Source organism: Bombyx mori, chromosome 13 (genome assembly GCF_030269925.1).
Source record: "Bombyx mori chromosome 13, ASM3026992v2".
NCBI lineage: Eukaryota > Metazoa > Arthropoda > Insecta > Lepidoptera > Bombycidae > Bombyx > Bombyx mori.
The window spans coordinates 14907779-14934314 of NC_085119.1; the positions used below are offsets into that span (position 1 = coordinate 14907779).

Genomic DNA, 26536 nt, shown 5'->3' on the forward strand with positions numbered 1-26536 from the left:
AAATTGCGCCGACGCGACGGAGGAGTATGAAACTTTCCACACTTATAGAGATTATAGAGAAGAAGTGCACAATGCTAATATTTTTTTAAAATAATGCATAAAAGATACATTAAATCAATAAAGAAAACATTACATACACTACCATGTATTTAACACACACACGCATTCATACTATTTGTTTATTGTCAAACTTTTCTTTGCAATCTGTCAGTTATAGTCTGTCAAATTGAGAATAGATTAAATATTGTTTTCTCTTTACTAATATTTGTCTAAAGTGTAGTCTTGACGAAATCTGTGATTAAATAGAAGTATAAATCATAATAGTGTATGTACAAACTTATAATTTCCATTAGTTATAGTCGAATTTGTCGATGTTTGTCGAATGTCGAGTTTACATTAAACAAAAAAAAAGAAAAAATAGCGTGGAGCACTGGCACAAATGATTAATAGTCTATACACTATACGGTTAGCTGCTGCGAACTATAAGCGCCGCCATATTGGCCTTGGCTGCTCTGAGGAGCGCCTTTCACCTTATCCCTAATCCACGGTCGACAGTCACGCGACATGCAACTTCCGAATTGAGCTTTTGGCAGGGCTGCCCGAACAGGTCGGGACCTCTGTCCGGTCTATTTCTGCCGCGATGCACTCATGTGTTCCAACTTGAGTAGTAGAACAACTGTTATACAATTAAGGTAGTGGAAGAACATCCTTTTGCACGAAGAAATGAATTTAATTAGTTTTAGCCGTAACTTATAAAAAATAACAGTTTTCAATAAAAAGTAATTCATATAACCATTGGTGGATATGTTAGAACAGTCTAGCATTTCTCAGACAACAGGTGACAACCATGAACGATGGCTAATCAAAAATACTACTTGTATTTTATGATTGTTAGACGTCCGTTCAAGCACTGTGTCACTAGAAAAATCAAATGTGAGTTAGAGAGAGAGAGATTATGAATGTTACTTGGTTACACACATGTTTGTACAAGCAGAGGATATAACAACGAGGAAAAAACAATATGCGTCTTTAATTATTACGTTATTGGTTCATGAAGCAAGGGTAGATAGATGTATGTATCTTGTTAGAAGATAACGAACAATATATAATAATACTTTGTACATGTTTCGACATGATACATTTTCATTTAATTCCTGCTTCTGGCAGGTGAATCAGCTCACAGAACCCTTGGGGTTAAGTGATTACCGAAGTCCATAGACATCACAACGTGAACGCCACAATTGCCTTGAGATTTGAGGTTTACTTGTCTCAATTGTATAGTATTATTACTGGTGGTAGGACCTCTTGTGAGTCCGCACAGGTAGGTACCACCGCCCCCCCTATTTCTGCCGTGAAGCAGTAATGCGTTTCAGTTCGAAGGGTGGGGCAGCCGTTGTGACTATACTGAGACCTTAGAACTATATCTCAAGGTGTGTGGCGCATTTACGTTGTACATGTCTATGGGCTCCAGTAACCACTTAACACCAGGTGGGCTGTGAGCTCGTCCACACATCTAAGCAATAAAAAAAAAAAAGTATTATATTTTTTTGCAGTCCAGATTTTTAATACACAATATTATTCCTTTGTTGTGAAAGAAATTCATAAACATGTGACAAGTATATTAGAAAAATCGCTATCTGCGGATTACAAAAAAAAATGAATTTTTTAGGTAACTACGACTTGAATACTGAAAACGAGGAGACGATATTAAATGAATTCTGGATTAATTGGCGTTAAAACATAAATACCGATGTTCAATTTGATGTATAGGATTAGAGCAGTGATTCTCAACCACTCAACCAAATTTCAAAAGTGTGCCGCCAAATTTTGCAAATATATAATAATGTTAATATTATTAAATTATATCATTTAAAAAGAAACATATTTTGAACATGAATATATATTAAAAACCACAAAAAAAAAAATTATTTTATTATTTGCTTTGCAAAGCGGTTTTTCTTAGTGCCAAATTATGATGAAGCGGCGTGCGTAGCAATCGGAATATCCCAGTGATAGTTGGGATTCACAAGGTGTTGCATAGTAGTTACTGCACCATTTCTTTCATTAAAATTGGCAAATGTATGTGATTCGGTAGTAAGTAAATAATTTTTATCTTTTTCTTTGTGTGCCGCCAAATTTTGAAATAGTTAAATATATGCCGCAACAAAAAAAAGGTTCAGAATCACTGGATTAGAGTATCAATAGTTAAGCTATTCCTAAAGTCCACGAACGCTTTATTGGTGGTACATACTAGTGCAACGTCGCCAAAACTTAAGTTCGGAATTAGGACGTTTAAGTCTTGGTTGTTGGAGGCGTCTATGGAGTGATGGGTAAGAGACTTGGTGCACTTATCACATCCAATTATATGGTAGACGTGTTGTGAGAACAGGCAAGCTAATGCTACTCTACCTAATACTATCTTTCTTTCTGGTCGTTCCCTCAATGCTGAGGATCGTGACTGTATGTCAATCTTCTCCACTCGGTCCGGTTCTGCGCCATATGTACCGCTCCCTGTATCTGGCCTCCAGTCACCTCCTTGAGTTGGTCCACCCATCTATCTAGCTGGCGCTCTTCCTCTAGCGCGCTTCCCCTCCATTTGTCCGATAATGATGCGTTTCTTCAGGCTGTGCAATGAGGATCGCATTATGTGCCCAAAGAAACTCCGGATCCTTTCCTGGCACATAGTCAGCAGACGCGAATACTATATGTATCCGGAATACGGAATAGTCTCTCTACTAATGCAACTGAGTCTTTGCACGTACCTAATGACTCAGAGTTGACGTCTAAGTAAGAGTCTGTAACAGCAGTATGGTCTTTCTGAGATGCAATGGAAAATACAAAATGAGTGTAAGTTATCTAATCGCCCCACAATATGGAATCAAACATCAAGTTAATCTCATAGAATTCATCACAGTCTCGCTGTGAAGATTAAGCTTATTTCTGTCCAAAACAATTCCAATAACCCTTAACTTTCGTCATTAAGGGCTCGATCCACGCGTGAATTTGTAGCTGCGATTTCGGAACTAATGCTGATATTGAATGATAAACAAGATTATTTGATGTCTATCCCTTATTGTGGTTCGTAACTTGGAGAGCTTATAATTTCTGACAACTATTAGACTGGCAACTTAGATAACAATAGAATGAATGCACATAATAAAATAAAGTTTTCTTTGTAGCGTTATTTTCGAATAAATTTTGAATTACAATCTCTCTGAACTCTATTATCTATATATGTATATTTATGAAAGACACTATTGTAAAATTAACCTTAAAGAGCCGAAGCATTTTGATATAATAGCTTGTCTATTACTATACTCAGGTGTCCACTACCCACAAAACACTAGTAACAGACACTAACTAACACTATTAATTAAATTATTATCACAATTCGCAGCCTGAAAACCATAGAAGATAAAAGAAGTTTTTTTTTTTTTTACTGCTTCAGGTCAAAAGAAGATGGTGCTTTCTACCCGTGAGGACTCACAATACGCTTATATTACGAGCCTGTCTATTAACTATGCGATACGAGTAAATCACCACAACCCGAGCTTCATAAAGAACCTCATCATATTTCCTTAGTAGACTTTTTACTGGTGGTAGGACCTCTTGTGAATTTACTGGTGGTAAGGCCTCTTGTCCGTCAGCTCAAAGTCGCTCAGCGAGCCATGGAAATAGCCATGCTCGGAGTTTCTCTGAAGGATAAAATCCGGAATGAGATTATTCGACAGAGAACTAAAGTCATCGACATAGCTCAAAGAGTCAGCAAGCTGAAGTGGCAGTGGGCTGGCCATATATGCCGTAGGACTGACGATCGCTGGAGCAGACGGGTTCTCGAGTGGAGACCGCGCAGCGGAAGACGTAACGTGGGACGCCCCCTGGCTAGATGGTGCGATGACCTCCGCACGGTGGCCGGCAAGAAGTGGATGAGGAGAGCAGCAGACCGGGCTCAATGGTGTAGATTGGGAGAGGCCTATGTCCAGCAGTGGACGACTGTGGGCTGTTGATGATGATGATGATGAAGGCCTCTTGTGAGTCCGCACGGGTAGGTACCACCACCTCGCCTATTTCTGCCGTGAAGCAGTAATGCGTTTCGGTTTGAAGGGTGGGGCAGCCGTTGTAACTATACTGAGACCTTAGAACTTATATCTCAAGGTGTGTGGCGCATTTACGTTGTAGATGTCTATGAGCTCCAGTAACCACTTAACATCAGGTGGGCTGTGAGCTCGTCCACCCATCTAACCAATAAAAAAAAAAATCTAGTATTTTCCGACTTCCCCTTGAGAACTAAAGGTGTCGTCCACAAGGATCCAATTACCGTTGAAAGAATTGCAGTGCATTTGAGTCGACTATTATCAAAGCCGGCAATGTGACTTTTGGACAATTATTGGTAAATCAGAAAAACGAATTATTGACTTTGTATTCCATTGGCAGTCACAAAACTTTTCTGAACGACATCTTAGATAAATAACAGGTTAATTTAATACTTTATTTAATGCAGGTTTTGAACCGTATTCTTTGAAGGAGACGATTATATTCAAATCAATCTGTATTGACATATCAATACCATTTTTTTGTCCAAATGCACAGATTGCCACCTTTGATAATAGACGACTGATTTATCAATTCTAGATCGTTGTCGCCAGTGGAGACGACCTTAATCGTACAGAAACTCAGTCAGTAATTGGCTCTCGATCCTGCATTGTATAGGTTTGAAACTATTGTTTCCATTAACCGTACTTGCTTCTGGTTTTGGTATTCGAAACTTTAGTTGTGCTGTGCTAGTTATTCGATTATCTTTGTATGAATAGGCTTTTAATATTTATAGACTTAGCGATGAGTGAGGGGTATTTTGCATTTATAGCTCATCGCGATATCTACCATTTTACCAAACCATTAGATAGACCTTAAAATTGGTATAGATAGATTTGGCGATGTAATTGTTCAGTTAGAATAGATTTTACATAAATCCTATCCAAAACGAATAATTTATACACCATCGCTTGGCAATACGCATGGCATCGTAATACACATGGCAAAGGTGCCCATGATAACCATTGCCATATGACTCCTAGACCAGAGAGTGACACAAGAAAGGTGACTAAGGAATTCATCGATCGAATCAAGCAACATTGATTTTTGAGTATTATACCAGCGTTATGCGTTCGCCAACTGGTATTTACTGGTAGTAGAACGTAATCTAGGTTCACATGAATAAATATTACCATTATTCAAATTTTTGCCACGAAGCGGACCTGTGTTACAGTTTGAAAGGTAAAACAGCCGTTATACAATACAATGAGACGTCGTCTTTAACCTTCAGTTAGGTAGCGGCATTCAGTTAAGTCTATGGACTCCAGTTAACATGATAGCCGTTGCTATGGGACTGTTGGATAGTGGACCAGAGAGTGACCCAAGAAACTTTTAATCGCTTATTCCAAGGCACTTTCCGTTCGGAAGCTCTGGCTTCACTTTCCCCAAATCAGTTAAATTTAAGTTTCAACAAATTAAAGAGCGGACGGTTAGCGTGATATGGACATGTGATGCGTAGAGAGAAGATGCATGTGACTAGGAGATATATGGAAATGGTAGTGCAAGGTAGAGGGGGAAGAGGGCGACCGAAGAAGACATGGATGGAATGTGTGAATGACGATATGAGAGAGGGAGGAGTAAGTGTTGAGATGACGGCTGATGGAAGAGAAAAATAAGCTGTGGCGACCCCATCTAGTAGGATAAGGTGGAGAAAAAGAAGAAGAAGTTAAATTTTATAGATTCTTTTGTTATTGGTTTCCAGCATGGATCACGGCTCCACAACCGAAAATACCAGCATACCTATTTAAGAAAAAAATTCTAACCCAAGAATAAAAAAATCAAAGTATTCAAATCTTTACTTTCAACTATCAAACTATAGCAACATAAGATCTCTCTCTACCCGCCAACAAAATGACTTGTATGCATTCCCACGAAACACTTATATTAGTCTGCAAAGTTTATAATGTATTCAAAGTCGCTTGACATCAGCTGTCGAAGATTGTAGCAATCATTAAATTAACACGAGCATTAATTGGATCAACCCGACACCCTAATTTAAATAGGACGCTAGTTAGATTGCGGAGGTTGTAACGATAAGACTGTTATTGAGACCTTTATTTAAATTTGAGGTCTTAAGTGTGACAAACTATTGGATGTCACGAAAATTGGTCAAGAAACGTGATCGTGTACTCTATAGTTTTATTTTTAATGATATTGTTTACTTGGTGTTCATACGATATCAAAAGGCCTTAAATAAATAGTGGGCGAGGCTCTTAATTGTATACCAAGTTACTTTTGTATTATGTTCTAATGAAAACTATTTTATGACACCTCAGTCATCGGCTACCGTAAAAACTGTAAAGTATTTAAAATGTTTGAAAATAATGTAATGACAGTAAAAAACGCGAGCTAAATCCTTAGAAAAAAATGTGAGCCGTCACGGGACGCCTGGCAGATGTGAAACCTCGACATTATTCTGTAAAAGTAATATGCAGAAAAGAACATATTGTGATAGGAACTAAATATGTCATAATGATAAAATAAAATATTACGAAAAAATAATTTGTTTTCAAGTAAAACACAGGTTATGTGTTCTGTAGTAAACAACACTGTATACACTACGGAGGTATACACTATAGGTACCCGAGCTCAGTGTAGAGAGAGAGATGGCTTAACGCCGGATCGAGTGGGAGAGAATCGCACAGTCGATTGCGCATGGCGACGCGTCGCCACACCGTACATACTACTGCATATAGACTCATATCATCATATAGCGTGGCGACGCGTCGCCACGACATGCGTCGCCCTGCCAGAATTCGGTTTTACGTGCGGCTATAGATGTTTCACATCAATAATTTTAATGATGTCGACGTCTCATAGAAACTGAAGGAACAATCATTTATTCTGTAATATTTTAATATCAGTAGTTAGTCGTAATATGGTCTATTGTAAGCCGACACGGGTAAATCATCTTGCTTATACACTCCGAAAAGTAACAATATGTTCCGATTTTAAAGATAGAAGAACCCCTATTCAATACAACTGGGCTTTTGACTACGTATCGGTATCGCGTTGGTAAAGGCAACGCAATATAGCCGAGACTAGTACGACAGTACAACGTCTTCGTAGACTACAAAATAAAATTATTAAAAACTAGTTGACCCGGCAGACTTCGTAATGTCTCAATCGATAAATAAATGACAAAAGGAATCCGTCCGATGGGGGACACATCAAAGGAAAAACAAAATTGCTATCTTTATTTAATTTCGAGCATTTTCATTAATTTCTTTACCTTTTAAACCTTCTCTGGACTTCCACAAATAATTCAAGACCAAAATTAGACAAAACGGTCCAGCCGTTCTCGAGTTTTAGCGAGACTAACGAACAGCAATTCATTTTTATATATATAGATTAATACAAAAATTATATATTTATTTTTTTATTGCTTAGATGGGTGGACGATCTCACCGCCCCCCTGGTGTTAAGTGGTTACTGGAATCCATAGACATCTACGACGTAAATGCGCCACCCACCTTGAGATATAGGTTCTAAGGTCTCAAGTATAGTTACAACGGCTGCCCCGCCCTTCAAACCAAAACGTATTACTGCTTCACGGTATAAATAGGGCGGTGGTACCTATGCATATACACAAAAGACACAATGCCCTAATTTGATATATTTTGTATTGTAGTAGCTTTCCGCACGTAGCTTGCGTGGGCTACTCTTTGTGTAGGGTGGGCGGGAACCCGTGCTCCACGGATGCAGGAAGGTTAAAAGATAGGAACATACTCTTTTATATAAATATGCTCTTTTCGATGATTCAAACTATATCCATATCGTATTTGGTCTAAATCGTCTCAATAGTATGGCCGTGTAAATCTAATAGACGCATTTATTAAATATTTTAAATCCTAAAATGAGCTAAACCAACTTAAAATAAATTTTCAAAAATTATTATATAATGGCAATGACTTTTTTAAACGCTCGAAATTTATGAAACAACTTCTATATTTTCCACAAACAGACAGAATAAAAGTAATAAAAAATCATTAGTTTATGCTACTTACTCTTCTCTATTTATTCCCTTTTCTCTGTGTTTTTATTATACTATATTTCTTTGATAAATAGACAAACGGAATTATACTGTTTCATTATATTAAATACATAAATATATAGAAGACTTTTTGGTAAATTATACCTTATAATATATACATATATATGTGTATTGAAAACGTTCCGGTAAACGCTTAAAACATTTTGGGCCTTGAGGTCGTCCACTAATCTAAATAAAAAAATATCTGGAGACTCCACAATGCGTGTAATTCGTTTTCAAATAATTCTTGTCCCCCGATGGCTGTCTGGAGGAAATCGTTCGTAGCGATAAGACCGCCAATTGTACTCATTTTTGGTTTTCATGTTTCACATTGTTCATTTATTTTCTGTACAATAAAAAGGGTGCGTGTACTTATGTACGCGCGTAAGAAGTTATACTTAATTTTTATTAATTTTTTTTCTTATTTTTTATTTAAATTTTAATCAATTTGAAAAAAAATCGATTAAACAACATCCTCAAACACGCATATCCTTTTCTTGACATCGTATAAATTCGGTGATTCTCGGTACGGTTCGGAAAGTTCACCTGCGGCTATATTTAGACTCGCCAAGTTACGTCGATCGTATTGTAATGAGCGATTTAGTGGGCAACTTCATTCTGTTAATTTTGTGTCACGGTGCGCGCGCATCGTAAAATTTCACTCTCATCAATTTTTCATAACGCGCCTAAAGAAGTATAACTTCAAAAAAATCTCTCTCTCTCTCTTTCTCCACTAATTACTTATTGCCAGATGGTCAAAAGCTATTGGCTACACAGTTAGTGCAGAAAAAAAATATCCACAGCCTTTGACCTTTGCTGACCAATCCCTTTAATTAAATCCGAAACCTTGAATTTTTAACAACCACTAAATTCTGTCGTTACACAATTTTGCCCGCATCCGTTAATAAAGGCGACCTTCGACCTTCGACCTCACCTTACATCAGCTGTATTAAGGTTAACACGGCTCGAGGTCACACGTTATGACCTTTGTACATGATTAAAAAAATATTTATTCTGTATATAGTCAAGGAGACCGGGAAATTTTGCATATTATTCGTTTTCTTTTTTTTAGGTTTTTTTTTATTGCCCTTGTAGGCAGACGAGAATACGACCCGTGTGGTAGTGAGTGATTACGGTCGCCCGTGGACGTCAGCAATGCCAGGAGCGGAGTCAACCTACTACCATTAAGTACTTTCCACAAAGTACCATTAAAATTCCATATTATGCTTCTCATACAATTTATTTTTATCGACTATTAAGTTCGTCTCACCTTTGGTGGAGCAAAGGGTATATGCTAAAGTGACGTGGGATACCTACCGCAGAACACATAAACGTTCCAGTTTCAAGGATGGGACTTTCTGTTATATAATAAAATCGATACTTAAACCACGTGTATGTAGGTAGGTGACATCCGGGTCGGCTGTATTCAGCTAAAATGAACTCTGATCTGGTAACACTCAATTACAAAATTAAATGTACATATCAAATATGCTTGAATAAACATGAAAAGAATTCCTCAAAGTATCCAAATTGTATTAAATGCCCAGGGAAATAAGAACTCCATTCGTAAATCAAAAGATTCCAAGCGATCAGTTTACTTTAAAAAATATTTTTTTTATTGCTTGGATGGGTGGACGAGCTCACAGCCCACCTGGTGTTAAGTGGTTACTGGAGCCCATAGACATCTACGACGTAAGCGCGCCACCCACCTTGAGATATAAGTTCTGAGGTCTCAAGTATAGTTACAACGGTTGCCCCACCCTTCAAACTGAAACGCATTACTGCTTCACGGCAGAAATAGGTGGAGTGGTTTTACCTACCCGCGCGGACTCACAAGAGGTTCTGCCACCAGTAAAATATATAATGAAGTATTATTTTCACTAATATGAGCACAGAAACTGTTGTAACAAACACACACGGTTTGTACCACTAAATTCTAAAGACTAATTTATTTGTGTGATTAATTTTATTTCTCATATTCATTTAATACGTGCCTGTTCATTGCTCTAACACTTTCATTTTCCATTATTTCTAGACTGTTGTATGTTTTAGAAAGAAAAAAAAAACGTTTTTGGATTTTTTGTTTTACTTGTGCGGCTTTGCTTTTTATCTTCAATGATTTTAAGCCAACGGAAAGTTTCTTTTGAGCGTTCACTAATAAGTTCGAGAATCACAAAATGTCGCCGTATCCTTCGACTGCATCGATTTTGATGTTTGAAATACTGTACTTTCTTTGACACTAATTGTAGTTTTAGTCAGAAAATAGTTTCAAGTGTAGAACAGATACTTTATAGATACGGTAATATAGTTAATACTACAAAATGTTTTTTTTTTTAATACGAAATCCCCAGATGCGTCGTCCTTATTCAAATTAGTCACCACTTTCACTTACTCGTGTCAAATTTGGTATATCAATAATGTAATGTCTATGGACTTGAATTTAACACCTTGAAAGAAAATGGTAAAAAAGGAGATGTGTGGAAATGGTAGAGCAAGGTAGAGGGGGAAGAGGGCGACCGAAGAAGACATGGATGGAATGTGTGAATGACGATATGAGAGAGAGAGGAGTGAGTGTTGAGATAACGCTTGATAGAAGAGAATGGAAGAGAAAAATTAGCTGTGCCGACCCCACCTAGTGGGATAAGGTGGAGGAAAAGAAGAAAGAAAATGGTACTTTATGTCAAAAAAATATCTAGGATCTCTCAAATTATTGTATTAAATTAGCATTTATATTTAATGTTGGCAACCCTATCATATAAAACGGTAAACTAATTCAAGATGGCTGTCTGCGTAAACAAAAGCAATGAAAACTTTGTGAAATAAAATAAAGGTAATATCTAATAAGTTTATATCTTTTCATTTTGAAATAAACAAAACAATCCCCACTCAACAAACACTGAAGCTCTATACATGTAATATACATACCAATTATTATATTAGCGGTTATTTAATCTCTGCCACCACTGAATACGAACAGTTTAATACAATCAATGACGCTTTCAATATTACGTGTTAAAACAATATCCGTTATATAATATGTTATGTAAGCATCTTTGTTACGGGAGCACATGAGTTAAGATTTATTGTTTAAAGAGATTACCTCAGCCTACGCGCCCTTTGAGGATTGGTGTAAACGATAAGCTGTTAGCGTTATTTAGAAAGGTACGTAAATTTTACGTTGTTCAATGGAATTAAGGATGGAAATATTAAAATGTGAGAAGTTGAGAATCGTACAATTATAATGAAAGGTTGGAGTTGTTGTAAAAAATTATGAAAACTTGTGATAGTAGTAATTATACTCATCATCAAAGAAACTTTTTATTATTATTCTCATTATCCTCTCGCAGGTCTGCTGGAAGAGATTTCTTAAAGAAATAAGCAGTGCCTTTGTCCATAATTTTCCTATTACTCTGTACTATGTCTTCTTTTCTGTGTGTACATAAATAAATAAACAAAAAATACAATTATCACTGCTAGACGCTTCTCTCAATAAGTGGCATTAAAATCGGTCTGAGTTTCCCTCGGAAATCACGAATGAGGAGGGGGAGGAAAGATCCTCCCAAAAAATTCCTCAGTTTAAATACCCATATGGAAACAGATATCAAAAATAGACAAAACTGTCTAACAATAACCGAGTAGACTTTAATAATAATAATTAAAAGTTAAATAGTACTAATAAAATCGCTCAAGCTCAAAACGTGTACCATTGTTGACATCGGATAGATTCGACATTTTCCCTCGACACAAAATTGCCTTATTAAGACGTAAACATATACTAATAAAACATACACGTTTATAAGCTTTCGACATGAGACATTATTACCCCATTTATTGGAAACGTGACCCCATTTTATTTACAAGTAAAACCTTATTTTAATATTTATTGGTAATTTGCAGAGCATTCAAACTCAAGATGCGACTCTTTTATAGGTTATTTAAATTATGGTTACAGTGATGTTTTTTTTCGTAGCCAAAAGGGAAAATCTAATCTTTATCCCTAGCATTGTCACGACCTCCTTGATACCATTGAGTGACTGCCTATTGTGTGATGTCGTTTAAGTTTTTGTGAATAGCTACGATTATTTATCTAAGAAGATTAAGTGGAACGGGTTCTCTTCAGTATAATAATAAATTTCGTTATTAGTATCCATTGGACGCGACATTATTCAAAGGAAAACCGTGGAAGATGATACTTTTCGTATTTACAATAACTAGTGGTCCCGCGGTAGTCGAAATTCGACTATAATTAATTGAAATTTTAAGTTTGTACACTATTATGATTCTGTTGTCAAAGACTATTATTATACTTGTGTGATTATAGAATCACAGATTCCGCCAAGACTACACTTTAGACAAATATTAATAAAGACAAACAATAACTAATCTATTCTCAATTTGACCACAGTTTTTAAACAATAAGAAAAGTTTGACATTAAACAAATAGTATGTATGCGTGTGTGTATCAAATACATGGTAGCGTGTGTAATGTTTTTATTATTGATTTAATGTATTTTTTGTGCATAATTAATAAAAAAATATTAACATTCTGCACTCCTTCTCTATATTCTGTATAAGTGTGGGAAATTTCATGCTCCTCCGTCCGCGCAATTTTATAAAAAGGGATACAAAGTTTTTGATTCACGTATTAATATATAGATCCTCTGCGCCATCTCGTATGTACTAAATTTTCTGTACTTTTTGGCGGGAACGCGAGGAATGAAGTTATGTGATTTGTTTTATTTTGTCTATTTAGTGTTTCTTCAGGTTTAAATGTGTAACGGTGGTTTATTAACTGTTTAATATCTGTGAAAGTGCACAAATGTTGGAAAATGAAACAAAGCCATTTTACTGAGATTATATTTCATCCCATATCATCTCATTTCATTTAACTCCATATTATCATTTTTCATAAAAATAAGAATATAAATTAAAATAAGACATGGCTTAAAGGTCTTAGTTACCAGGTCATAAAATCCCTAATCTATACTAATATATAAATCTACAGTGGTTTTTACGGATGTTCCCTTATAACTTCTGAACCATGCATTCGATTGACTTGAAACTTGTTATCCATGTAGAAAATACATGTAAATAATGGATAGGCTAATATTTATATGAGTTTTGGACTCCCTAATAATAATGACAATAAATAATAATGTTAATTTTAAATGCCCAGCGAAGCGGGCGAGTAAGGCTAGTAATATATATTATATAACTAAATTTTCTACGTAAACTTGATTTCAGAAATAAATTTAAAAACGTACGTACCAGCTATATCGAAGCATCCAAGTATTAATGTCCACAGGGATATGGACCGTGCCGCTCCGACGCGCACATACGCCATTTTACATTTTCCACCGGCCGCACCTCGAGTCGAGCTATGTGAACTCACATCTTTGTTTATTTTCACTTCGATTCAGCTCACTATCCATCACGCTGTAATGAAAGGTTTCATTTTAGTTTTTGTTTATTATTATCGTAGTACAGTATTCTGTGTTTAGTTTCATTGTTGAGAAATTGTGAAATTCATGTAATAAAAGCAACACAATACCCATATATTATTTTGTACATCAACTTAAACTATAAGACTATAATAATCATCGGACTAAATCACCTTATATATATTTTAAAATAGCTTCTCTATATGCTACAAGTGACAAGCAAAATATGTCAGCATTCTTCGATCAATAATAGATCGAAGTCAGCATTAGAGAACTTAGCATCATACAACCTACCAACATGAAATGGATCTCGAAATTTCCCACGTTACGATTAATTTTAAAGTTTTAATTTTTTTAATTTATTTATTAAAGTGAAACTTTTGTTACATCGTCTCAAACTTTTTCGTCTGCGTGTTGCATGTCGCGTGACGGTCGGCCGCGGATTAGGGATAAAGTGAAAGGTGCTCGTCAGAGCAGCCAAGGCCAATATGGCGGCGCCTATAGTTCGCAGCAGCTGACCGTGTAGTGTATAGACCATTACTCATTTGTGCCAGTGCTCCGCGCTATTTTGTTTGTTTTTGTCAGTGTTTAATGTAAATGTTGTTTGTCAGAGTTAAATGTCTATAACGTCAAAAAAAGTTTCACTTTTACCGCGGTTTCATAAAATCACACAATCCTTATTATATTTTATTTCAGTTTTTTTTTAAACCATTACATTTTGTTTTTTTTTGGTTTTTTTTATTGCCCTTGTAGGCAGACGAGCATACGGCCCACCTGATGGTGAGTGGTTACCGTCGCCCATGGACTTCAGCCAGGGGCAGAGCCAAGCCGCTCCCTACAAAGTAAGAATTACTTATAATCTGTGTTAGTAACTAATGTTAGAGTACAGAGTAGAGTTAGTAAGAGTTTAATGGGTAATTTTAAATTTGAATATTACGCTAACGACTGTCTTGTAATGCTATATCTGGCGTTTACGTTTTTCTGCGCACCGACGAAACGGACTCTGTGTTAATTTTAACGAAATTTCTTTTGTGATGTTTATCAATTTATAAGTATTCTATAATCTATAATCTATAAAATATTATAAAGAGGAAAGATTTGTTTGTTTCGAATAGGCTCCGAAACTACTGGACCGATTTGAAAAATTCTTTTTCCATTAGAAGCCGACATTGTCCCTGATGAACATAGGCTACTTTTTTTAATTTTTATTTTATTTTATTTTTTTGGTTTCATGTGTGTTTTAATGTTTCCGAAGCGAAGCGAGGGCGGGTCGCTAGTATTCTATAAAAAAATTGGCCTGACGGTCCGCGTGAATTTTGTATGTTCGAGGTTGGAAATTTGATGAAAATGAGTTTTTTCTCTCTTCTTCTTCTTCTTCTCCATCGCTCCCTCATTGCTGAGGATCGTGACTCCGTTTTAGCTTGTTGACTGTCAGCCTCCATCGGTTCCGGTCAGTTGCCTGGTGTAGTGCAGCGCTAAGTGGTCCGCTGGTTTGCTCGGAGATCTGGTCGGACCAACGTTTGGGGCTCCGGCCTCTAGGACGTTTTCCTTCTACTTTCCCAGTGACCATCAGACGTTCCAAGTTGTCTACACCTCTGCGGGCAACGTGGCCAAAGTAGCGCATTATGCGTTGCAGACAGGTGGCAGACAGGCGTTGAGCGTTCTCCATTTTAAGCTGATGTAGGACCGAGATGTTCGTGCGGTGGGCTGTCCATGGAATCCTTAATAGGCGGCGCCAGCACCACATTTCAAAAGCATCAAGTCTGTTTCGGTCAGCTGCTTTTATGGTCCATGTTTCTGCTCCATAGAGAGCGATTGGAAAGACCAGTGAGTGCACAAGATGTATTTTGGTCCTATTCGAAATATTACGATCTTTCCAAAATTTTTCTCTCTTATTGGTAGTTAAATATAAATGATCGTATGACGACAAATACTTATATGTCATACTAATTTTATGTTACAGCTCAGTGTAGCACGAACGACATTAGACGAAAAATTCACTATCGTAGAAGTAATTCGTGAACTTGGCCTGTCACGTATTTCTCAGAATTTTTTTTTATATTTCTAACATTGGTATTACAGCATCGTTGCTTATTTTCGGGACGGGTAGGTATAATGAATATGAAAACTAAAAGGCCCCAGTTTCTTCAAGAGCATTTATCGAAAACTAAGACAATGGTGTTAGAAAAGAATAGCATTAAGATCATGATTTTTAACCGTAATTTAAACTTCAGGTGACGCACATGTCAATAGCCTAGTCACGTATGTACATATATAAGCACTACGATTCATATAGCAGGCTCACAAAATAAATTCACGCCTGCGAAAGCGACAAAATGCAACAGTATTATAATAGCTTACCGAAATGATAATAATTTTCAAAATTTAATTAGGGCGATTAAATTTTTAGGCGAATTACTTTCATCCTTTACTGGTGGTAGGACCTCTTGGGAGTCCGCGCGGGTGCGTACCACCACCCCGCCTATTTCTGCCGTGAAGCAGTAATGCGTTTCGGTTTGAAGAGTAGGGCAGCCGTTGTAACTATACTTGAGACCTTAGAACTTGTATCCCAAGGTGGGTGGCGCATTTACGTTGTGAATGTCTATGGGCTCCAGTAACCACTTAACACCAGGTGAGCTGTGAGCTCGTCCACTCACCTAAGCAATAATAAAAAAAAAACCTGCAATAGCTACCGCTTCACAAACATAAAGTCCTGTATTTAACTTTTTTAATTTAAGCACGTCAAATTTATAACCGTATCTTACATATTGTAGATGTAAGCTATCATTATGAAGATACTATCTTTTTGAATCCATATCCAAATATTATAATTCACAGCTCGATATTCGAAAGAAGAGAAAATAGCACAATACGAATACATGATATTATAAAAGCTTTTGTATCAACAATTTCTTTCTTGAATTTCAAATCTCGAAAACAAACTTCATTAAAAACATCCCATAACAAGAACACATACGCTCAGCTCCATAGCCCATTAATCTTCATATTTCCTTAAGAGAGCCGGATGATAACTATTCGTCTTTCTAAATTGCCACCGTGTACCTATATCTTGGTACATCGAGATATCTGTTACCGGATTAGTAAGCCACGTAAATTGTGGTTGTAAATATCTATTTGTCTCGTGTTCTACTTTGTGACGTCTTTAATGTATTTGGCAAATTACTTTGTCCTGTGACGCTGTTTTTAACGGAACTTTTCAGTGGACATTGCGGTAGATGAGTTCATGGATAAGGATAATGGCTTTTCCCATTTTAATTGAACGCATATCTCATGAAATAGATTGGATGCTAGACTTTTTTTCTTATTATTGTGTAGAAAGGTCCAGGTGAACGAGCTCACGGCTCACCCGGTGTTAAATAACTGCCTGAGCCCATGGACATCACAGCATAAATGCCATCACCCACCTTAAGATTTGAAGTCTATACTAGCCGTCATATCCTTTAGAACACGACTACTTAAAAATTAGATCTTTTCGCAAATAGGCATAGTGGCATTCTAGGCTTCTAAAAGCATTTAAATGTGTAACAAACTCTTAAAAATCAACAAGTCTTAACATATTCGAATCATTCTACCTCCCAAATACATAAGTCGCATTTTAACAGCAGAGAGATGTATTAAGAAGAATCATCAGTTCAGTCTATTTTTTACGATAGCCCGGGAAACGATCAGGCGGGCTCTTGTGCTAGTGCTAGATAGATCCCGAAGTCAAATGTGAATGCTATCACATACTTGAGATAGATAGACGTAGTCTCTTAGCTGTACTGGCAACAATTATTCATCACCATTCTCCTGCCTTTCTCCGAAACACCTGGGGTCGGCGCAACATGCTTTCTCCTGCTATACTCCTCTATCATGTACAATTTCTTCGCTCACTCCCCTCTTACACATAGCGTCTTTCACGCAATCCATCCATTTTGGCTTACTGTTTCAATGGCTTACTGTTTCGTTCACCCAAAAAACAAAGCAGTAATAATACTGATTAACATTTATATTATCTAAGTATTTCAAAACCATCAACCAAACTGTAGAACGCCATTGAAGTCCAAACTAGATTCCTTGAACAATTCCCGTTCCTTCCTTCATATTCAAAATGCGATTAAGCATCATCTACCTCGAATTACCTTTATAGCAGCTATTTAAATTCAGCATTATAGTCATAACAAGAAGCGCTTCCTATAATGGCCCCCCGTACTTCATTTCCCCACTCCATTCTTACCGAAGAAATCATAACACACCTCGGACCGCTTCCCATTATCTTACTGAGTACACCCCCTTGTATAATGTAGGTATAGTTGATAATGATTGGTGCAATTTATAAGCGATGAATGTTTGCTAATTTTTTTTCTATGTAGGTAGTTAATTAAACCACAGGTCGGTTATGGGAGCATATACATAAAAATGTCTTTTATTTTTTATTGCATAGATGTGTGGACGAGCTCACAGCCCACCTGGTGCTAAGTGGTTTCCGGAGCTTGTAGACATCTACAACGTAAACCCCGAGGCCTACTTTGGGATATGAGTTCTAAGATTTCAGTATAATTACAACGACTGCCACACCCTTCAAACCGAAACACATTACTGCTTCACGGCAGAAATAGATAGGGCGGAGGTACCTACCCGTGCAGACTGACTAGAGTTTCTACTTTTTAATTTTAAAAGTACTTAAGTTGTAATTAAAGTTTTTTTTAGAATATTGATAGGCAAAATGAGCTTGTCTCGTCAAAACATGCCTATTACAAACATAAAATATTTCGTAGAGAGTTTCACTATTTTTTTATTAATTAGTAAAAAATTCTAACTCAGAAACAAGTCCTGTTAATGTAGCACTATATTTGTAAACGGCTACCGCTGACCAAGAAACGATTGCATAATGAAATACTTGGGAAATAAAATTTCTGAAAAAATCGCTTTAATCTTGTGACACGAGTTACACCGCTAAGTTGATGTTAAAAATTCAAGAAAAAGCGACGCTCCCCTACTGCGGCCCTCCGGGGCACACTTAACAACGACTCCGGTAGAGTGCCGCGACGAAAATACTTAATGAACTGAAGGAAACAACAGCCAATGCGCTTCGGGTGCTCGCCGCTTACGCGCTGCCGAGTTTTCAGTTCTTTGATGTACGAAGTTTGGGATGCGTCTTGAATTAGTTCGTAGTTGCAACGGCAACTTTGAGATTCAGCGAATTTATTAGCGCTGTAATTGTATCTACCTAATTTGAGGTGATTTCTACGATATTTAGTCTTGCGTATGGCGCTTATTTGTATGATGTGAACGATGCCACGTTATTTACAGATCTGTGTGTAATCGGATATACTAAGTTTATATTAAACACTGGAGAATTTAGGCAGAAAGTTCTATATTCATATCATTACACGGTTATTGTGGTGGCTCATTATGAGTCCACACAAATAGGTACTAATAAGATTCAACGGCCGCGAAATAGTAATCATTATTAATTTTAAGGTATGTTGGCAACTATACGATACGAGATTCCAACCTCAAGTCTTGAGGTTGATGAAAGATTGAGCATAGATAATACGCATAAATTAGTTAAGATTGAGGGTGATGGGATTAACCATGTGATGTATATGAAAGAAAAGGTCTTAATTACCTATGTATTTTTTGTTTCCAAGCCGTATTTGGCCAATTCTTCGATTTTCGCGAGTCGTGGACCTAATAAAAAAAAAACAGCTGTCTCGCATTTTTTATAGTCATTACTTTCCAATATCTTTCCGATTAAGGTGTTTTTTAATTTTCTTTGTACTGCCGTTGTTTTTGTTACCATAATATTTCCATGTCGTTGAATAAAACCTTAGTCTTCCATGACCATGAAAACTGCAAATTATTCGAATCGTCGGGAACAATATAATGAAAATCAAGAATGCCAGATTAAGCCGTAAAAGTGAATTTAATCAAGGGCTTGATATTGCACCGGTCTTTTTCTACTACAGGGTGATCTTTTTGTAATGGCGTTACGACTTTTAAAATGTCTAAATACTGCTTAAGACAAATATGTATATTGTCAATATAGCACTTTTTTACTGGTGGTAGGATATTTTGTGAGTCCGTACGAGTAGGTACCACCGCCCTGCCTATTTCTGCCGTGAAGCAGTAATGCGTTTCGGTTTGAAGGGTGGGTGGCGCATTTACGTTGTGGATGTCCATGGGCTTCAGCAACTACTTAACACCAGGTGGGCTGTGAGCTCGTCCACCCATCTAAGCAATAAAAAAAAAAACTTCATTTACCAACATAGCATCACGTTTTCACATAAAAAAAATCATATTTTACGCTTTACACACTAAATCAGTTAAAAGTGATAAAATAATTCCAAAACGTTACCCAAAGTATTCACAAAGAGGTCGGAGAAACAGAGCTATGTCTGTCTCAAAGGCGGCGTTTCAGAAACGTGCGGGGTTGCGGTTTCTGCTTGCTGCGATGGACTCTTAATATACGTAATACATTTAAACTCGATTTCGGTAGTCGATTCATTCGCGAAGCAGCTACCTTTTAATTGGTAGGTCTTCTTCGGAGGCGCTCGGGTAGCTGTTAGTAAATCCCACCCCTCCTGGCCGAGCCTTGCTCGCCCACCTGTCCTGTTGAAGCTGGAGAGGCCTCCGGGCCACCAGTAATACTTCAACCATAAAAAAAAGGTAGCGGTACCTATCCGTGCGGACTCAAAATACGCCCTACCAGCAGAAACAAATGTATACACTTGGCATATCACTTTGCAATAAACATAACCAAGCTATATATTTATTTGAGGGCTCTCTATTAGCGATTTCGTCCAAACAATAAAGATTAAACATAAAAAACTAAAGAGGGCACAGAATTTTCTTCGGTCTTCGGATTTTAAGCTTTAACAAGTTCCAAAAAAAGCTTGCTATATAAAACAAGTTAATTCCATTTTTGACACGCCATCAAAACTGCTATTGAGATATAAAAAAAACTGCCTAATTTTAGTAACGTAGATGACTGGCGCTAATTTAGCACCTAGGATCTTCCAAGTCGAACAAACTGCCAGACCTCACTGAGATATGATAATTTCGTTCTGTGCGGAATGAAAAGTAAAAGTCGAGAATTATTTTTATAGAAAAACTAGCCGTACTCGCCTGCTTCGCTGGGCATTTAAAATTAACATTATTATTTATTGTCATTATTATTAGGGTGTCCAACACTCATATAAATATGAAACTATCCATTAAGTACATGTATTTTCTACACGTATATCAAGTTTCAAGTCAATCAGGTGCATGGTTCAGTAGTTATAACGGAACATCCATATAAAACCACTGTAGTTTTTTTTATTAGTATAGATAGATAATAAGCACCCAGGTAAAGAGCAATTTTTTTTTTTTTTAGATAAATCACTTCCGTCTACCTTGACCACGAAAACTGGAAATTATTAGGAACGTCATAAATTAAAGTAATGAAAATAAAAAAGAGCTAGATCAAATGGTAGAAGTCCTTCAAAAAAAGAATCTACAATCAATTTCAGAACAAAATATATAATATAAAGAAGAGTGAGTTTTTTTCGTAACACCTACTCGATCACGATATAAATAAGTTTCAAACAATCGAGTTTCGATAAAATGATTGACAGAGTATCCGAGAGGAACAGATTCCGAGAATCTGTTACGCGAATTCGAATTCGGCTGAAATACCGAAAATCGACCACTTTTATGGCTTAAACTATTTTTGCTTAATTTGAAAGGGTGGTCCACAAGAAAGCCAAAACAGTTTATTTCGTAGCACACTGTACATATGTACACATATACACACAGTTATGGATAACGTAATTTTATGATTTCTATTTGAAAAGAAGTTGAATGAACTTTAGATATAAATGAATTGCTGTGGTTACAGAAACTATTGTGTCAGTGTAATGTAAACTCCACCTTGAGGCGTTAAGGTTGAAGTCTCTTATTCATTGTGTTTTCCAACTTTCCTCTTTTTAAACTGGTATCAATACATCGCGGTAAAGTTACACAGTGTCAGTCGTTCGTGAACAAGTGCTAGATCACAGGCACGCCTGGTTTATTTTAGTTATTTTCATAGTGTTATGTCCTATGGCATTTTGCTATGGGGCAATGCTGCCGATGTCGAAACGATTTTCATCCTGCAGAAGAGGGCTATTCGTGCTATTTATAATATGCACCCGAGGGAATCCTTGAGGGACAAGTTTAAGGAAATCAAAATTCTAACTTTAGCGTCCCAATACATTTTTGAAAATTTATTGTACGTACGTAAAAACATTGAAGAATTCCCCAGAGTCTGCGATTTGCACAATGTGAACACTAGGAACAAACATAGGCTTGCGTTGCCGGCGGCTCGAATTAAGAAAATAAGCAACTCTTTTAGGGGGCTGGGTGTACAGCTTTTCAACAAGATCCCACTAAACGTTCAACTACTACCTGTTCATAGATTTAAGAAAACTGTTAAGGAACGTTTGTGCAACAAGGCATATTATAAAGTTAAGGATTATTTACTAGATGGCACTACGTGGGAATGAGGCGCTCGCTCCTGGCCTTTTCATTTTTCATTATTATTATTATTTTTTTAATTGTATTTTTTTGACTTGTTTTTTCTTTTATTGTGAATATTTCTATTTATTTAAAAAAAAGAAAATATTAGAGAAAAAACAAAAAAAAAAGCCCGCTGAGTTTGTTTCGCCGGTTGTTCTCAGGACTGTGGCTTTTTTTGGAACCGGTGGTAGAGTTAACATTGTTATTTGTATTTTGACATTCAACAAGTGTGTCATACTGACATCTAAGTTGAAATAAATGATTTTGATTTTGAATCCGTATTTTCTTCTTTAAAACTAGTTTCACTCGATATAAGCACACCGAGCGTGTTTTCCTCCAGGTATGATATCGTTCAACATGTTATTTTGGTCTTTGTGAACTGTTTGGCATCCAAAGCATATGGGCATGTTGCGATTGGGTCACAGGCGACCAGTTTTAGTTACCTTAGTTATGGGAGCTGTTGCAAAACTATTACATAAAAGTCGCGAATAACGGTTCCGCGTTCTCTTATATTTCCGAGCCTTTGAACCGCGAAATTATAAGTCGAAGCTATTCCCCCCACGCCACAATGTAAGACAAATAATTTCCTAAAGAAATCTTTATTTGCCGAGAGCTCATCGCATAGTCTCAGCATTGTGGAGCGCTGAAATATTCGAGCGTACCAAGTTCCGAACTGCATCTCAAAGGCAAATAATTGCGTCGGATTTCCGCAGGCGAATGCGAAATTTAATGCGAACTCTGCAAAAATATCGATCGCGAATAACTTAGTAACGATGGAAATATTAAAATCGACGAACTTCAATTGCTCGGAAAGGACGGAGCGTTTTTAGAATTTTTTACTCTGTTCTTTGGTGCTGTGAAAGACAAAGACGGATTTAGTTTTCATCTGATACCGTTGTGAGTTTATATTTACTTTAGTCCCGGTAATCTGCAAATTAAAGAGTGGACGGATACCGTGGTATGGACATGTGATGCGTAGAGAGAAGATGCATGTGACTAAGATTCTCACTGGTGGTAGGACCTCTTGGGAGTCCGCACGGGTAGGTACTACCACTCCGCCTATTTCCGCCGTGAAGTAGCAATGCGTTTCGGTTCGAAGGGTGGGGTAGCCGTTGTAACTATACTTGAGACCTTAGAACTTGTATCTCGAGGTGGGTGGCGCATTTACGTTGTAGATATCTATGGGTTCCAGTAACCACTTAACACCAGGTGGGCTGTGAGCTCGTCCATCCATCTAAGCAATAAAAAAAATAAGAGATGTATGGAAATTATAGTGCAAGATAAAGGGGGAAGAGGTCGACCGAAGGAGGTATGGATGGAATGTGCGAATGACGATATGAGGGAGAGAGGAGTGAGTGTTGAGATGACGGCTGAAAGAAGGGAATGGAAGAGAAAAAATTGTTGTGCCGACCCCACCTAGTGGGATAAGGTGGAGAAAAAGAAGAGTTACTTTAGCTATAAGTTTATAAGACAATTCTATACCGGGCTCTTAATGACACTAATTTGTTGCATCTGACCTTCCTTACCATAAAACATGAACTTTTAATTTAAATTACACCTTGGACACTGCTTCAAACACAATAAATATAAAATTAATTAAAATTTGAATGTCAGAATCTTAATTGGATTTAAATTTAATTTCATCAAGCCACCCAACTAAGCTTTCCTATGAAACCCTGCAAATGGACACCCAATTACAAATTGGAGAGATTCCTAGAAACAGAGTTGATTAAACATTTTTTTAGAGTATCCCAGTTAATGGTAATAAAAACACAAACTGATATTGCATTTGTCATGGAAAGCGTATATTTGATATTGATTAGTACAAAATTATTGGCCGGAAAACCCATCCTGTATATTTTTAGTGCTCTTCATGATGACATCATTCAACTTAAATCTCTCAACTTAACAAGGAAGAGAAGCATTATCAGCAAAGAATCCATTACACGAAATTTGAAGTTGTCGTAGTCTGAAGGACAACGTCTAGTACATTCGTATCGAGCGATGCGGCGTATTCGAACTACGCAGGCAGGTACCAATTTTTTTAATGAATTAAGTGCTAAATGTTCAACAATTACTCTACGGTGAAGGAATAACATAGTGTAATAGTAATCAAAGCCGCAAAAAAAAATAGGATTTGCACAATCAACGGTCGTAGGGTACTTTGTGAGCCCCCATACCTATCTACAAACCTACCAACACGCTGCCTATTTCTGCTTCGAAGCAGTAATGCGTTCCGGTTTGAAAAGTGAGTCAACCGCTGTACTATAGATTTTTTTCCTGCCTAAACCGATGGTCTTGAAAGACTATTTCAGCGTATCCGGGCGAGTAGGTGAGCTCACTGGGCTTAAACCTGACGTTGTTGCTAACACGAACCCTAGCAAGAACCGTGCTCCACAGAATATACTACCGGATCGGAAACACGACCCACTGAGAAGATCCGGCGAGAAGCTCAGTGGCTGTGTCTGTGGGTTAATTTACTCGCCGAGCCCTTCGTCGCAAGCGACGGGTTTGACGAGATCTATGATCGGTGCTTGAGGTACCTAAAAGCACCGTTAGTGGATCGGGAGGATTCGGCGTTGCGAGCGGAATTACTGTTGAACTATAGAACTGAGAATTAGAACTTATATCTCAAAGTGCGTGGTGACATTTACCTTGTAAATGTCTATGGGTTCCGTTAAACACTTAGCACTACATGAGTCGTGAGCTCGTTAAGCAAAAAAGAAACGCGGTACTACAATGAAATCATTAAGCTCCTTTTCTGTAAAGTCGGCAAAGAAAAACAATCATAAACAGATCCTTACTGAGTTATTGAGTGTTCAATACTAGATCTGTTCTGTGTCGGCAAGTTCTGATTATGGTGTACGAAAAAATTTATTAAATTAACGACTCTACGGCTTTATAAATATGTACATCAAAAAATAAAAATAAAAATAAGTAATCGTCGTCTTCAAGGCGTGCAAAGGAGACATTGTTCCGACAGAAATCCAATCACAGAACAAAACAAAGAATACCGTCTTAATAAGAGTTCTTTTTTGTTTACAGTCTTCGTTGACTGCGAGATATATCTAAACGGCTACCTGCATAAAGAAGTCGGATTAAACCTTTTTTTTTTTTTGTTGTTGTTAAGATAGTGACCAAGCCCGGTACCTCTTATCTGTAAGTGGAATCTCTTTATGGTTTCTGAGTATCAGTGCGTTTAATCCAGTTTATCTTAAGACAAGGGGATCTCGAGAAAAGGGCCTTCGTCGGACCGATAAGGATGACTTATTCGAGCTTCATTTAACGCTTCGGTGCACTAGTCTAGAGAATACTTAAGTCGTTGTGAAGTCTGGTACTATCCAATTAGATCATAATATATTCTAATTAATTCTATGAAAAAACATAGCACTATACAAAACTAAATATAACATAGCATTAATATGTATCGTCCTAATGTGTTACTCTAACTAAATATCTTAAAATCGACTCATCTAAATTAGTTTTGTGGTTACCTATTTAGAAGTGAAAAAATGAGTAGTAATGTTTATCCATTACATCGGGATTTTAATTTTTAGCGTTAACCCTGAAATATTTAAGTATTGGCTTAGAAAGATAACAAGAGTAATTCAATATACTTGTGGCATGAAGTGATATTGCGTTTCGGTTTGAAGGCAGTACCAGATGTTGTACTGAAAAAAGTAAGACTTAGAGCTCGAGTTTCAAGATGGGTACGTCGTCGATGTCTATAGGGTCCGATAATCACTTAAAACCAAGTGGGCTGTGAGCTCGTTCTGCCGTTCAATCAATAAAAAACTTAATTACAACAAGAACATCGTAGCGCACAGCGAATTCACTGAAGTATGTTATATTCTATGACGGATCGAGCGAATAGATTTTGCGTAAAGTGATGAATCATCAGCCGTTAAAGCCGTGTGTATATAACAAAATGTACGCAAGCTTAATTTTTTTATTTTTTTGGAGTTTACTCCTTTAGAATCGATTTACATATATAGGCCCGGGGTATGAAAATTATGGGGACCAAAATCGTACTAGCATGTCACACGAAATGCGTTATGCGCCTGATTGGCTCCTGATTGCGTGATGCGTGCGCGCGCCAATCAGGAGCCAACGCGCGGCCGCGTTATCGCAGGTGACGCCGGGCTGCTGCGCCGGCAGTCCGCCACAAAGCCTCGTACTGATCGCGCGTTTCTCTCATTATTGTATTTTCATATATTTGTTAGTCGTTTGTTTTGTGTCTCGTTAATTTGTTAATAATCTGTAGTGTATCGTGTTGTCGTAATATAGAACTATTTCTCGTATTGTTTCGTTTAATTTTTTATATCCAGTAAACTCCAGTCGTGCGTCGGAGCGGACACACACACTTTTTTTTATTTCTTGGATGGGTGGACGAGCTCACTGCCCACCTGGTGTTAAGTGGTTACTG

The 26536-nt window shown here is 37.2% G+C and overlaps 1 protein-coding gene across 1 annotated transcript in view; it reads right to left on the reverse strand.

Moving 5' to 3' along the window:
* The window catches only part of LOC105841898 (nephrin), a 205316-nt gene that overhangs the window by 133097 nt on the left and 45683 nt on the right, over positions 1–26536 (reverse strand). Inside the window, exon 2 of the mRNA XM_021349120.3 lies at positions 13394–13561. Within this exon, the coding sequence (XP_021204795.2) occupies positions 13394–13469 (76 nt within the window). The 5' untranslated portion in view covers positions 13470–13561. The remainder of the gene's footprint in view (positions 1–13393; positions 13562–26536) is intronic.